Here is a 17,031-nt window from a genome sequence, read left to right on the forward strand (position 1 = left end):
AACAACAACATTATGGTATCATAAATTAACTAATCCTTTATTGCTGAGTGAAATATTGTTTTGGATTTTCACTATAATAAATAAAATAGTATGAATATTCTTATAATTAATCCCTGGGAATCACTCTTATTTCCTTATCTTAAATTCGTAATAGTAGGTTGCTCAATTTAGACATATCTAAATTCTTAATGTTTTTAAAACATTGCCAAAATGTACCCTTCAAACATTTTAACAATTTACATATATATTAAGAGGACTTCCACTACTCTACATTACCATCCCAGAAACATTTATTTATAACTTGTTACATATCAGAAATTATTGTAGATACAATGGCTACAAAGGTAAACTGAGCAAGAAATTTACAGTCCATTTATTCCCGTTATAAAACCCAGCAGTAGAGGACTTGGTATTCCCTAACAAATAACAGAGGGAACATGAATTCCTGGATGCTGTTGATGCCCGTTGGGACAAGACTCAGCTTTCCCTCCCATGAGTCTAGCTAAGAACCTCAATTACAAATGAGAAATGATCTTGGACACTTGCTCAAATTGGCTCCTGAGTGAGCCAAAGAATTAGAAAGAGAAAAACAAAGTACCTCAGTCTTCTTAATGTATCCTTTTAGCTTGAAATTAATTGAGCAACCCTAACATCATGCTATTTTCAAAAGGGAAAAAAAAAAAAAGCCTCAAATTCCCACTGTTGCTAATTTCCCCACCTCTGATCATAAGTCATGAAGGTATTTTGCAACAGTCATACAGGTATAGATACTCTGCAACAGAATGGATATGACATCAAGAACTGCTTTTCTATTTTTCTTAACTACTATAGAGCCACCTTCCTTCAGTTACTTTAAATGGGAACTTACAGTGGGCAATTTGGGCTACACAGATCACTCAAAGAGAGAGTGGGTCCTGCAACAGCCCCTCCATGACAAGGGCTCAGTCTACAAAGAGCATTTCTCTACATGACTCACATGAGTGGAAACTGGGGCCTGTCCCCCACTACCTCATTTCCACAAGGGCTCACTTCTTAATGACACTGACTCCTGAGACTCAATCACAGAAGCAGCAGCATCTTCTTTTAACTCAAAGGCTATGTCTCCCTGGGCCAGACATGGCTTACTTAACACAGGAAGCAAAATACCCTTAGAGACAGCATTTACTGTCCAGTTGCAAGTCACTGTTTTTATTTTCTTAAAGCAATATAGCCAGGAATAAACATATTTGAATTGCATCTTTTCCTCTTTTCTCACAATGAGATGACCACAATAAGGCCTTATGATACTTCCTACCAAATACAGGCTTTTCCTACACAAGTAAAAAAAAAGAAAAAATACCAACACTACATACACTTTCTCTGATTATGCTAACATAAAAACAATTTATAATTCTAGAAACAAGAGGCTGCATCGAAACATGAAATGAAAATAAAGGGCATACCTGATAAAAGTTAGGCCAAAAAGTACTAATTGCCAGCTCTGCCCTGTTCCATGTACGTGTTGGGTCTCCAGATATATTCCAGATGGGATTTCCTAAAGGCCCGTTATTGACCTTTACATAGACATTGAGTAATCCAGGAGCAGAATTACTTTTGCTGGATACAAAGTAATGAAAGTCAATGCAGTGGGTGTCATTTTCTTTAAGCTGAGGTAAAAGAAGGTGGGCTCTCTGCCCTTCCGATCTCCCAGATGTGTTCACCAACATGAAAGAGCCTGTGGAAACAAATCAAAAGGGAATCAAAATGATAAACACCACTTTCTGTCAAGTATAAAAAGTTGTCATCATTTACATGTGTTGGTACTGTAGTTCCACAGATAGTACTTAAGCTTTAGAAGTCCCATATCTTTCACTCCTTTTTCATATATTACGTCCTCCACCCACCACCAATAACATGTTCTCAAAAGACTCAAACCAAAAACCAAACCCAACCCACTGCTACTGACTGATTCTGACTCAGTGACCATACAGGACAGAGTAGAACTTGTCCAATAAGGTTTCCAAGGCTGTAAATCTTTACAGAAGCAGATGGCTTCCTCTTACTCCTGGCAGAGCTACTGGTGGGTTTGACCTTTTGGTTGGCAGCCAAATGTTTTAACCACTATGCCACCAGAGTTCTTTTCAAAAGAGCCAGTGAGTGGAAAATTCTATTGATGTTACTATAGTTAGTTTCCTAAATAACAGAAATATAGCATATTTATAGACCTGTGCTGGCCAATATGGCAGCCACTAAAACCAGCTGACATTGAATTCACTCCACCTCATGGTGACCTTATGAAAATAGTTTTGAAACATGAAGCATTGACCAAATCATCACAAATGTAAAGCAGGACATTGGTATTTCTGCGTTGAGATTGTAGTTTTCTTCTCTTGGTAAAATACAAGCTGATTTTCCCATATTCTGTCACTTATGTTAGCAATAACATCAACAGGCTATTCCTAATTAATGGGGCTGAGTCATGCCATTACACGGAAGGCAAATCTAAATAACAAAAACCCTTTAGTAATGACAAACTGACAAGAATATTACAATCTTCTGCTATTTCCCATCAATTAAACTTGAGTAATCACAGAGGGTATGTATAATAATACGCAAAGTATGGTAAAAATACATGTTTCTTGTATCCTATGAAGAATAGTTTGGGTGCTTACATAAAGCTCAAACAGAAGAGTCTGTTTACACACGTTGCCATAAATTTTTCTACCATTACTATTCAGGAAATCATTTAGTAATTCTCTAAAATACCAGTTTCCTAGTCAAGCTGACCTTCTTCTCTTATTCATTATGCACCATGCCAGCACAAAATGCCCTGTCAGTCAACTTTTTGAGCCATCTAAAGAATATAAAATTTATCCTCAGGTTAAGGTGACATTCAGGTATAATCCAAGCTACAAATACTCAGATGATTTTAATTTTTCTAGTCATTCCTCATTTTTCCCTGCTTGAGCCAGAACACAGTCTGTTCTCCCACATTGCAGGTTTTTGTAATGCAAATTAACTCAAATAGGAGTAGAAAGACATCAGTGTAACACAGAAGTCTCTTCCGTTCATACACAATTTTTTGTAGGATATTAATGTTTTTAAGTGATCAGGATAAATTCTTTCTTAAATAAAAGGAATGTTTTATCAGTATGTGCTGACCTGTAATAAGCTAGAAATCCTGCAGAAGTGCGTTCCCTTAGTGCAAGAAATGGCAAGAAGCAGTGCAGTGGTTTTAAGAACCTTTCCTCTTTTCCACTGGAAATGGAAGAGCAGATAAAGAAACTGTGAAACTCTCCGCTTCCTTCCCTCCAGAAAAAAAAAAAAAAAAAAAAGATTGAAGAAAGAAGCAAACCCTGGATCATATTTTTAAGTTGCCAAAAAATGGTCTCTATTAGAAGTGAATGACTGCAAGGACCTCCATCTGGAAGGAAGAAGCTCAAGCCCCAAGGCACATGGTTAAGGATGGATTCACTGGGATATAAATACCAGAGGAGATGTAATGGTGCCAGTATGTTTATTAGGACTATTACTGTTTTAGCTGATTCCCTGGCTGTAAAGTTGCACAGATTTTTAGTGCTCTGAACCAACCCCATATTTCTTATAAGCTCTATTATTTTCCGCGGCAATTTTGTGATATTTGTTCAAGGTTCTTCCAGATTATGTGTGTGGTGTTTGTGGAAACACATACCTACACAGCACCCTCTTCCTCTTTCAGCAGTTCTAGCTCCCTGACACAATCCTGTCTGGACTGCCTACTTGGTGTAACAGGCAAAGCTACTCTTTTCCTAAGAGTACCTAAACCCACTTATCAGCCATTCTGATTTCAACTCATATAATAATAATAATAATTATTATTATTATTATTGGGTAGAAGGGTCTCTTTACTGAGCACTTGTTACCTGAAATATGCTCCCTTAAAAAAAAAATGCTGCCAAGTTGATTCTGACTCACGGCAACGCCATGTCTGTCAGAGCAGAACTCTGCTCCACAGGGTTTTCAATGGCTGACTTTTTGGAAGTAGACTCCCAAGCCTTTCTTCTGAGGCAGCTCTTGGTGGACTCAAATGTCCAACACTTCAGTTAACTGCTCGCACCACTTCATGTTCCCCTAAGCACTGCCTTTTTTTTTTCTTTCTCCTGTCTCTCAATTGTTGAGCCTGTGTACCTGTACAATTAATGATTCATACCAAAGCACTTGGAATAATGTTTATTACATAATACCAGCCCAATAAAGGTTAGTGATTGTCCTTATACTTACTTTGTCTCCTCCCTCTTCCTAAATGTGTGGTATCTCTAAGTTACCTGTGATTCTTTACACCATTTATCTCTGTATTTCCTTCTCACCACTTCACAGCTCCTCTGGCCACTTCTTAATTCATGTAAGTGGTAGTTTTAACATTCCTGTCTTTCATAGAGAGGTACATGGGAGGTACAAACAACAAAGATGAACCCTTTTGCACATACAGTACTGTCTTGTCAGTGAAGGCAAACATGGGTATACAGGTGGATAGATGGGTGGACAGGCTGAACTAGTAGGTATGTCTAGGAAGCGGGGAGTATACCCAACACCATGTACAGGATTGGCAGACAGTGGTCCTAAAAGTTTAACTGTATGATCTGAATTCCCAGGTGTATAGTAGAGCTGACAAGGGACAAGGTTGTAGTCACTGCTTGGCCACAGGCAGCTACCCAGAGGGAAGAAGTAGTTGAACCTGTGGGCTAAGGACCATAGTCGCAGGGGACAGCAAACTCAATTGGCATAACATACTACACAAAACATTGTTCCACCTCCTACTTTGGCAAGTAAAGATTCAACTGGGATCTTAAAAGCCTGCAAGCAGCCATCTAGATGCAATGATGGGTCTTCCCCTCATCCAGAGCAAAGAAGAATGAAGAAAATAAAAAATTCATGGAAACAATTAGCCATAGCGACTGGTACACCATGCGATCATCAGCCTATACAACTGTGAGACCAGAAGAACCAGATGGTGCCCAGCTACCACTGTCAACCACTTGGAGTGGGATCTATGTAGGAGATACTGGATAGAGTGGGAGAACAATATGTGAACAAAACTCAAAATCATTGGGGAGGGGAGGGGGGCCAGGTTTGCTGATCTGATACAGCCTGGTGGAACCACTAAGACTATGGCCCCTAGCTGTCCTTCAGGTCTGGAATTGAACCCACACCTGTGGCTTCCAGCCAAACAAAAGACAAGCATATGAATTGAACATTTACCTGAGGTAGATACACCCCATTGGAGAGAACAATCATGGGAGAAAGAAGGGCTGTTTATGCACAGGGAGGCAGCTCAAGGGGCAGGAGTGCAAGGACGGATGGACACAGGGAAGAGGTAACTATGGGGAGGAGGTGGGAGAGGAGCTGTTGCATTGTGGTAAATTGTAATCAATGTCATGAGACAAAGTGTATGTGAACTGCTGTATGGAAAGTGAATTTGCTCTGTAAATTTTCACCCAAATCACAATTAAAAAAAAAAAAAAAGATTCCTGTCTTTATGAGAAAATAACATACCTATTGAAGTATTACAGAACCTTCAGCTCAATTAAATTTACCCCTACATTTAAGTTTTGGGAAAGGTATCTTTATTTCCATGTTTGGCCACAGGGATATACATCATGGTTGTAAACTATGTTATTATTGGGTGCTGTTAGACCAATTTTTGACTCAAACAAACTCATGTGACAGAATAGAACTAGGGTAAAAATAGAGTGTTCTAGGCTGTAATCTTTACAGGAGGAGACTGCCAGGTCTTTGTTGCACACAGCCATTTGTTGCTATTATTGTTATTTTGCCTTTGAGTCAGCCCCGACTCATAGCGACCCCTCCTTGGGTTTCCGAGGTGGTATCACTACAGAAGTAGATTGTCCAACCTTCCTTCCAAGGAGTGGCGAGTGGGTTTGAACCATCAGCCTTCTGGTTAGCTGTCATGTGCCTTGGGCACTATGCTACCAGAGCTCCTATGTGGGTTCAAACCACCAACCTTTCAGTTAGTAGCTGAGAGCTTAACCATTGTATCACCAGGACTCCTTACTCTAAAGTACAGACGCTGAGATTTCTAACAGAACTAGTATTGCACGCCAGTGCTGCAATTCTGTCTTACAATGAATTTATGGAGAAAAGCATGAACATTTATGTTTAGAGTAGTCTAGTGACCCAGAACCGTAGGGTAAATTCATAGTCATACATAAAGAAATGGTGGGAGGGAGGGAATTATTTTAATTGTTTGAATTTATCACCTATCTGCTACAAAAGTAAAGTTAGTTCAACAATCAATTTTTTAAAAATTCAAAGCCTTTATATTCAATTTTAGACTATTAACCCTGTTTTTTAAAAATATCCCTATATGGCTGAATGTTTAATTTTCATCTTCTACTTCAATGTTTTGACTGTGAGGAAATGCATTTTCAAAGAGTAATTGGGTCTCCCTCTGTAGTTACTTCCTTACCTCAATTTTTTTTTTCCTACAAAAGCACTCCAGCTGGGCAGATAAATAAAAGAAATCATAATGCAAATTAGTATAGAAATTCTGTTTGTGTTCAGATAACAAAACACCCTTAAGTCACCAGCATATAAGTAGGAAATATAACATTGCAGCAAAGGATAAGTTCTCTGCTTGATGGAGCTGGATTCCAAAGGGGCAGTCCTTAGATACAGACTTTGAAGGTCTTTAAGAATAATTATTTTGGTCTCCCTGAAAAGGAAAACTCTTTTATGAGAACATGCAATGTTCGCATTCTCGCATCTTTGGGTGAATTAAATTTAGCTTAATCATATCTACTGGAAAAAGCTTTTGATTAGACTATCTTCCATTATTGTTTGTGACAGTAGTTATAACTACATATAATTAGTTATTGCTTTCAAACCCATCATTAAAATTTGCATTGGTATGGCGGAGGCTCCAAATTTTAAAGGCTGTAGAAATGGCACCAATTCTCTTCTCATGTTTGAGAAACTTGGTGCAAATAACAAAAAAAGAGAAAATATTCTGTTATCCAGAAGGAGAAAAGAGAATTGTGTGTGTTACTAAATAGTTCAGCTAACAGAGATGCGGCATTTTATGAACTTTAAAGCCACGGTAAAATTCCCTTTTAAGCACCTTAAGTTTTCGCAAAAGCATACAGGTTTTTGGTTTTCTCCTCCCATTGGCTGGTTCATCTTTCATTTTTTCCTCTATAACCATGCCTCAAATTTGTGGACTTAGCATCCAAATGCTACATGAAAAGTTTACAGTTTCATCATTGCTAACAAAAATTCCTGCTGTAGTTTACATGGATTTTAGGGCTTCTTCTGCTGTATTTAAAGAGCTCTGGTGGCATAGTGCCTAAGGCATTTGACTGCTATACAGAAGGTTGGAGGTCTAAACCCACCAGCTGCTCCATGGAAGGAAGATGCCTCTACTTCCATAAAGATTTACCACCTCAACCCAATGGGGGTCACTATGAGTTGGAATCGACTGGATAGCAGTGAGTTTTGTTTTGTTTTGTTTTTTTGGTTTATGCTCTATTTAGATAAAACCAGAAAATAATTCATATCTAGTTCTCTAGAGAATTGTTTCTCAAATAGTCTATGACGAAGGGCCAGGTTTTTTGTTTTTTCAAATTATTTCCATTGTATCTCAGACCAAATTTATACAAAATATAATAAAAATCAGTGAATGGAAAAGTGTAATAGAAAGAAACACAAAACACAAGCCCCAATCTGTTACTATGAATAAAATATTACTCCATCAAATTCCAGTAAATCTTTCTAAAGATTTACTCTCAATCCATGTGCTTGTCATGAACCAGTACCATGTGTTTCTTCATAAGTCAGTAACAAACACTCTTTAGATAAGCTCTGAAGACACACTAAGCACTGGCAGAGGCTTATAGCAGGACATCAACCTGGTATGCAAATACTCATGCTTCCTCAACAATAAAAGAGGAAGACTGAGAAAGACAAATCCAAAGAAAGGAATGAAAAGAATATTATATTCTAGTTTCCCCTTGGATATAAAGAGAGCAGAAGAAGAAAAAGGGGGAGGAGAAAGCAGGTAGACAAGGAGAAAGAAGACACCTTGGTCATGGTGAAGAGAAAGGCAGCACCAAGATGATGAGTACAGAAAAGAGCTGGCTTTAAGGTAACAAGAAAATGAAGACAGTCTAGTATTCAGATACACGAAACTAGCACATATACTAGGGGTTGGTAAGAAATACAAGACGTCAGAGAACTAAAATGTGCCACCCAGTACCCAGGCCAGGCTCTCCCTGTATATCAATATTCTCATTAAATCCTCATGACAGTAAAGACATGAGAAGAGAGTGGGAATACTTAACTTACCAAAAGGTCCCCTTGAAAGTATCTGAAAGAGTTAGGGGGGATTCAAACTCTTTACCTTCAAGCTACCAAGATAATGTTCTAAAGGCAATGCTTTTCAATTTTTTTTTTTTTCACTATAAGGCACAGTCCCCCTAAAAACCTCGCAGCTGTCAAGTCAATTCCAACTCAAAGCAACCCTACAGGACAGAACAGAACCACTTCTTGGGTTTCCAAGGCTGTAATATTTCTCCTATGAAGTAGCTCTGCATTCGAGCCACCGACCTTTTGGTTAGCAGCTGAGCATTTAATCACTGTGCCATAGTACAAAGTGTATTTTACCCTGCAAGCCAGCACACATGCACATGTATGCTTCTGTGTCACACATGTTTACACACATATACACACATTCAGACACAAAACCTTTATGAAATAAAATATGTGTTACTAGGTCCCTTACTATGTGTGCATATGTACTGCACTCACGTTTTCTATTCTATCCTATTTCATTTTATAAAATAAATAAGTTGTTTTCTGCTTGCAACCAGCAACTGATTTGACGGCCACTAACAGACAGCAACCTTTGCTTTGAAATACTACTTTAAGACCATCTTCTCCCCAATAATCAACACCAGAAAGACCTAAATTGTGCTCTGCTTCCTCAGTAAAAAAGCTTATTTTTTTTTTTTGTAATTTAAATTTGATCTCATTCCCCAAATATCAAACATTAGAATGCATCTTGCTTGCTCCCTTAGCCCAGCATTAACAATGATCCTAAAGAATATCTCTCTCTGCAGATATTAAGAAGCAGTAAGCCTCATGAAATAGGGAAAATGAAAGCCTGTGGAGAAATAAATGAACACAGGGCACAAAGTCAAAGGGAACAAAGGCTCTGCGGGGAAGGTGCCACCATCACGTTAAAAATACTTATTAGCACCCATTTAAGTTTGATGAAACTGCTGTCTCCACAGCCAGATTTCTGTTCCACAGACCAGATGTCACACATCCTCTTCCTAAACTCCTGCCTCCTGGATGCCCGTTCAGTGATTCACCCTAGTACAAACAAGGTCACACTAGTGCAACTACTAGAGAATCAAACTTTAATAAAAAACATTCCCCTTTCTCTCCAGTGCCATGACTCCCTGTCTACTTTCCCTCTCTCTTGTCTTTCTTCTTCTGGATTCTCAACAAACACTGGGCAAAATCATTTATTGGTTGCATTCATTTTGACACACTCTTAATAGGGACCTTTGCTGGTATAAATACAGTAAGGTAGCAAAGAAGTAATATATCACAGGGAGGCCCCAGAAAAAGTCTCTAAGCAACTGTACAGCCTCTTTATTCCTGAAGAGTCCAATTAGTGTTGTTCCTGGGAAAGAGGAAGTTCATGGGCTCATTCTGGCATGAACCACTCTTACAGGTAATCCCAGACAGTACATAGCACTCAATCCTTCCTGAGGGAATTCCACATCGATCTAGGTGCTATCAAACTAATAATAAGCACAGAACATATACCTAAAATGTACTTAAAACACTTGCTTCAAGAAACGTCTATTAAATATTCTAAAGATATTCCATTGTCAATTTAGTAATTCACAGCACAATGTAATAGGTACTTTTATTATTTACTATTCATACAACTACTCAACACCCAAATATACTCATTCACCTTAATCACATTTAGCCATGGCAGGCCTTATGTGCTGGGTATTTTGAGAACTACAAACAATAAAATTTGGTTCCATTCATCCAGCAGTAACTGCGTAACTTTGTTGTATATCATTTAATCTTTTGTATTCGGCATGGAAAGAATTTTTAAAAATCAAAGAATTAACAAATCAGATCCTTTAGTTTACCGTTATGTACTGTCAACTAGTTTTAAAAAGAAATTTTGAGACAGTTTTCAAATGAGGAAAAGATGCATAGAAGGCTCATGGAAAACAGAAGAAACCATGTGGTTTCCTTTCAGAGAAGTAATGTGCTCTCCTTTCACAAGAAATGGGAAGTTTTAATGAAAATTGCATTGAATCACACTGTATCATTTAGACAAATGCTTTAGTGATTAAGCTGAAAATACTAGGTGTGTCCTTTATAATTTTTAAGTAAAGAACAAACACCTAGCAAAGCAAACACAACCTTTTAACTATCTAATGATGCTAATGACTGTATCTCAGGAAATGAGACACAAGTACAACAATCGAGTAGTGACAGGCAGTCTATTTAGAATGTTCTTAAGAGACTGCTTAATTTCCCATACGTCAAGCTTTATTGATTGACATCTTTAGAAACTAGTTTGTTTTTGTTCTAAATCTCAGAATAACACAAGCCATCACAATATAAGCTTCCACCTGTTTTTTTTTTTTTTTTCCCCTGAATTACTGTTGATTCAGGAATAACTTTTTCACACGTGTAACTGGTGATACTCTACCATATAAATTATGACTTGCTTTAAGAAGAAACGATACAGTTAGCTTTTACATAAAAATCAAGCCAAACTTAAATATTTTTAAAAGCTCAACTTCTTTAACATTCAGTTTAATGAAAGCTTACTGGTGTTGTTGTTAGGTGATACAGAGTTGGTTCCAACTTAGAGACCCTATGTACAACATAATGAAACACTACCTACTCTGGCACATTCTCACCATCATTGAAATGCTTGAGCCCACTGTTGGAGCCACTGTGATAATTCATCTCATCGAAGGCCTTCCCCTTCTTGTTGATCCTCTAATTTACCAAGCAACTACTCAAAAGTAATCATTTGTCATATAAAACAGCTCTTCAAAAGACTCTTAAGAATTAGGTCAACATCGTTGATTGCAAACTCCCAGTATTCCTGAAGAAGAAACCAAAGTATTTTGTTTAAGATGCTGCATAACTTGCTTGTACCAGGAGCTATGCAGGGTGTTTCTAGTGTTTGACCAGAAGGCACAAACAATTCCTCAAATTGAACAAGGTTATTCGGTAGAAGAAACGAAACAAAAAATATCTCCACGTTACACTGATGTTATGATATCAAACTTATAAATCATCTAAATAGTTTGGAACTTAAACAATCTATTGAGTTAATTCATCGTAAAATGCATCAAAATACCAATAAATGATTAGCCAATGATATGAAAATTCAATTTGCATTAGCAGCCATACAATTAGTGAAGAGATCCCTGGAGAATGTTCATCTTCACCAGTAAACCAAGAAACTTATTATAGTAAATGTTGGGTATGATTTTAACATGACTAAATTTTCAAAATATGTAAATATTCAATACCAAATGTTTATGAGATTCTTGTGAAACTCACTATGTCTTCAAGGTAGAAGCATAATAATTTACTGCAGCAAAGAAGTACAAGAGAACATAAAGATCCATGAGAGCAAGCTGGAAGACAAATACCACCTCCAAAATCTGCTATCTCTGTTGCCTTGAGAAAATCACTATGAAAACGTTGTGTTGACTCATCAATAAAGTAAGAAAAGCATAAGGCCTACTCTAAAGAATGTCCTAAGACTAGTACGGACTAGGGTAGGCAGAGTGCTCATCATAGCACCTGACAGGAAATAAGCCCATTAACTTTGGTGATTAGAGCTGGGGCTCTGTAGCCTGATGGCCCACACTGGATCTTGACTTGACAACTTACTGTTATGCCCTTAAACAGTTAAATGCTCTGTGACTCAGTTTCCTAATTTGTGAAGTGGTAATAAAACAGTACCAATTTCAAAAGTGTTGTTGACATAATAAAATAAAATTCACATAAAGAATGAAATATCATTCTTATAAAGAATTAAATCAAAAGAGTATCTGGTACACAATAGAAATGCCCCAATGTTTGCCCTTGACTGCACTTTTTATCCAAACGTATTTCACCTTAGCCAAAGAAGATGGAACACTAACTTCAGTGTAACTTCTGGCATCCCTGAATTAATGGTAGGTGTTATCAAAAATAATGTCATCATATAGGTTATCATTATCCATATCTGCTTAACATAACAAAATCAGTAAAACAAACTATGCCATATGGATTTATTTTCAATACCTAAACATTCATTGTCAAATGTTAGGCACTATACCACCAGAGCGCTCCTTTAAACCTTTATGTTCAAATGTAAGTAATCATTTCAGATGTAAACTGGAATGAAAAATCTCATAATGTGAATAAATGCTGAAATTGTAACAAGTCAGCTGAATCATAAATGTACTTTTTTTATTACAAGAGTAAAATACTATAATTAACAAGTAAGATCCTATAATTTTTAGTGGTTATTATGAAAGCTGTTAATTTTATTTATGAAACCAATTAATAACTTTCAAATAGTTGAAAAATATATGGACAATTAATATGAGGCACAGTGCCTAAGGCATTTGACTGCTAACCAGAAGGCTGGCAGTTCAAACCCACCAGCCACTCCTCAGAAGGAAGGTTGGACAATCTACTTCCGTACTGATACTGCCTCAGAAACCCAAGGAGGGTTGCTATGAGTCGAGTCTGATTCGACAGCACATAACTACAACAACAGCAACGTATATCTCTTGGCTGGAGATTTTTTTCTTTCAGGGTTTTATATATATCATCCCATTACCTTCTTATCGGCATGGTTTCTGCTGAGAAATCAGAGCTTTGTCTTATTGGTTGCCCTTTGTAGGTAACTTTTCATTTTTTCCCATGCTCCTTTCAGGATTCTTTCTTTGTCTTTGATTTTGGTGAGTTGGATGATGTCTTGGCGATTTTTTGGGGGGTCTATCCTGCTTTGGGTTCTTTGAACATCTCAACTGGATATATTCTCATCTTTCATTACAATACAGAAATTCTCTTCCAATAAATCTTTGACAATTTTCTTTGTTGTTTTATCTTCTCTCCCTGTTCTGGAATTCTGATTTCATGCAGGTTATTCCTCTTGATGGTATCCCACATGAATATCTGGCTTTCTTCATTATGTTTTGATCTTTTGTCTGACTGATCCCTTGGCAAAGTAATATTGAGGTATTTGTCTTCAATCTTATTAATTGGGTCTGCCATTGATTCAATTCTACTTCTTTGCCCATTCAATGTGTTATCTATTTCTGAAACCTTAGTATTAATCTTCTGGATTACTGTTTGTTGTTTTTGTATCATTTCTAATTTTCATTTATTTTGTCAGTTTGTTCTTGTATTGTTTCCTAAATTATTCTAGAATTTAGTCTTTGTTTTCCTTAATTTTGTCAGTGTTTTCCTTGATCTTCTCAGTGTTCTCTTTGATCTCTCAATCCACTGAAAGTACACAAATATAATTCTTTTCAGTTCTTAATCAGGGAGTTCCAATGCTGCTTCTTCTCAAAGATGTTTTCTGGGTTTTTATCCTGGTTCCTTGTTTCTACTACTTTATCTTGCTGTTTTGTGTGAGCTGTGATGGTCTGCTGCCTCTAAGACATTGTGGTGGTGCTGTATTTATATTTAATTTGTGGTCTTGCATTGATGTGATTCACTCAGAATTTTTTTCCCCTTTATTTTGATATATTGGGGTGAAAAGGGCACTGTGCTCCTCTATTCACTACTGGTTAGCACTTAGGCACTCACCATCTGTCTTCTGGTGGGTATGATAAAGAATGAGAGTGTGTGCAGAGATCTCTGTTAGCTATTCATAAGAGCAGTTGAGGGTGAGTTGAGCTGATATTGGCTGCCATCTACTATTGGTCAGTTTGTGCAAAAGCAAGTGGTGTCCTGCACTCAGTGGGTAAGGCTGCGGGAGGTACAGGTATGGTTGAGTTGCATGGGGATGGTGGCTGTCTCCCCCTCAGTTAGATAAAAAAGTTTTAAAACCAGCAAAACAAAAAAAAAAAAAAAAATGAGAACCACATAAACAGGAAAATTGCAAGAAAAATAAAAAAGAAATACATATGAAAAAAATATTCAAAATATATTTTAAAAAGATAAAAGATAATGAGAAAAAAAAGAAAAAGAACACAATATTTGGAGAGGGTGGACTGAGAGAAAAGAGCAAGAGTAAAAGCAAAAACTGCAAAAGGAAAAACAAGGGATAGAAGAACCGAAAGATAGGAAGAACAGGAGGAAAGAAAAAAGAATGGAACCAGGAAAAGGGAAGCAAAAAAATGAAAAAGAAAACTGAGAAGAAAGGATGAGAAAGAGGGGGGAAAAAGGGGAGAGGGAGAAGATAAAAAAATAATTTAAAAACAAACAAACAAAAATAAAAGTATGGAGGGCACGGCACGTCACCCAGGCTCTGCCAGGGCACAAACCGGGATGGAGCCCCAGCAGGCCAAGAAGGTGGGTAGAGGTTGTGGGGGAGGAGGCTGGCCAGATCCCTGTTCACCAAGAGGGTACGGAGCACAAGAGTAACAAGGGGAATATCACACCTCTCCAGACATCAGTCTCCAGTATGCTTGCCCATGCTGTCCTTGGCACGCAGAGCCCACTCCCAGGTCACAGTTAAAGCAAGAACACCACCTGCACACACTCCAAATGGCTACATCGGCCGTTTGCATCCAAAATGGCCATGCCTTAAGGACAGCCACTGGCAGTCCACAGGTACATCAATCCTCTTCCATACTGTTCTACTTTCTGGTCGTCAGGCACCAATGCAACCTTTGCCCATGCAGCCTTGGTGAGCAGAGCAATTTCACAGGTTGCTATAGGGAAATATTCAAAATACTTGTGCCCTCAAGACAGCCAGCTGTCCATATCTCTGTTTGTCTCCTTACTCACTGTTTCATTCAGGTTCTTCTACTAGTTGGTATTTAATCCACTTCTTTATCCTTCCCTTCAGAGCTCAGGGTTCCAGGATTATCTTCTGTATTGGTTTCAATTGGTTTCTCATTGCTTTGTTGCAGAAGGTCTGTGTAGCTTGTTTGCCTATTCCGCCACCTTGCTGGAACTCCCAGAGAACAGCAGACTGGCTGACATGAAAGTGTGTTCAGAACCCAAAGAAAGCAATCTGATGGTTTTTCCTGTCCTAAGTATGGTCAATCATGAAGGGCTTCCCCTTCTCAGTATCACCATTGCTGTTATTGTTCTTGTTGACCCTGAATATTTACTGAGTACTTCATACGTGCCACCCACTATGCTAAGCACTTTATGTCCATTCTCTCATTTTGCCACCTCAGTAATCTGTTGAAAGGAGTATTATTAACATTTCATAGTCAGAAAGGCTAAGGAACTCACCAAGATCACACAAAGGAGCAAGATTTTAATCCAGTCTATTTAATTCAAGGTTATTTTAACCCAATACATAATCATGCTTTCATAGAAATTCTCTGATTCATTTAACCAACTATTTGCGGCATATGCTCTCTGGAGAAAACTGAAAATAGAGAAACAACAAAATGTACTACAAGCTACTAGGCTCAATTTCAACTTTGAGTTCTACCTCTTATAAAAAAAAGATAATTGATTCTCAAATTTTAAGAGCTACTCTTTTTTATGATAATTATTAAAAATGAAAACCCACATGCTTAGAATGATACCATGAAGCCAAAATTTCTTCCATTACTTTTTCTTAAGTCAAAAAAAGAGTTGGTGACAATGCAAGGTAAAGAGGTGAGAATAAAATCTATTTCTTTAAAAACTACCAATGTTTACTTAAACATGGGAATTTTAAAAGCTATACTTAATATAAATAAACAATGGTACCAACCCCCGAGTCTTTTCAGAAGCCCAGAGGGTACTGTTATTCTTACTGCTTCCTAATGCAATAAAATGATACAATAACATCCATGTGGCTTTTCTAAGGTCAAACTATTCAAACCAGATGTCCAACTTCCTTAGCTTACACAACCCTAGAGAAGACAAACATTATCTGCTAAGTGCTAAAGCAGACTGGGGGGTCAGAAACATATTTGAAATGACTCACAGAGGCACTCACAGTGCTGAGTACACTCTGTTTCCTACCCCAACAGAGAGATCTCCGTTCAAATACTTCAAGAGCCACCATGACAATCATTACCAACATTCTTTACAGTAAACAAACAAACAAAAACCTTTTAACTGCTGCTGATAATGAAATGAGGGAAATGTAGAAGAGTTAAAAATACTGATTATCTTAGATTTTTTTTATTCAAGTCTAATTTCTCTTTCATTTCACCAAAACATTTTTGTGATTTACTCATACAAGGTGTTGCTCTTAATCCAGATGGAGAAACAAACGGTGGTGATATAAAACTACTAGAAACAGTTAAAAAGCAACATGCATGTTAATGCATAATAATCAATATTTATCTTATTAGGAAAGAAATTATTCCTTTGCAATCAATAAGCCAGAGCAGTAGTAACCCAAGGCAATGATACCAGAGAAGGAGAAAATAAAAGGGAAACTTCAAGTTACAACCACAAGTTTTTATGGAGTTGATGCTGTCCAATATAATGATATAGAACTGCCCAAATGATATAGAACACAGACCCTATATTATGCCCACAGCTGTATTTTATCTGACAAAAAGAGTAAATTATGTATTTTTGTATCCCCAACCTTGCATAGTACCTGAAATTCGGCAAGCATTCAACTACTTGTTGAATTAACTACCTGAATGCATTGTGAGTAAGTAATCTCAATGGGTGTATGTTAAAATCAATTGATGCACCTTACCGGTAAGAATATGTCTTCTTAATTTTTTATCATTTATATAATTAACAAACTAGAAAGAAAGGACAAACTACCTCCAAAATAAATTCCAAATTTCTACACAAGGCATTCAAGGTATTAAAAAAAGTAGCAGCAGTCAGTCACAAAAGGGACAAATATTGTATTAGTCC

General features: G+C 37.3%; 1 protein-coding gene across 1 annotated transcript in view; it reads right to left on the reverse strand.

Annotated features, from left to right (window-relative positions):
- Window positions 1-17,031, reverse strand: part of PTPRM (protein tyrosine phosphatase receptor type M) — a 1,084,438-nt gene that overhangs the window by 888,434 nt on the left and 178,973 nt on the right. Inside the window, exon 3 of the mRNA XM_042782070.1 lies at window positions 1,443-1,714. Within this exon, the coding sequence (XP_042638004.1) occupies window positions 1,443-1,714 (272 nt within the window). The remainder of the gene's footprint in view (window positions 1-1,442; window positions 1,715-17,031) is intronic.

The sequence above is a fragment of the Orycteropus afer genome, unplaced genomic scaffold (genome assembly GCF_000298275.1).
Source record: "Orycteropus afer afer isolate SDZICR_OR568_19922 unplaced genomic scaffold, OryAfe1.0 scaffold00234, whole genome shotgun sequence".
Classification (NCBI taxonomy): domain Eukaryota; kingdom Metazoa; phylum Chordata; class Mammalia; order Tubulidentata; family Orycteropodidae; genus Orycteropus; species Orycteropus afer.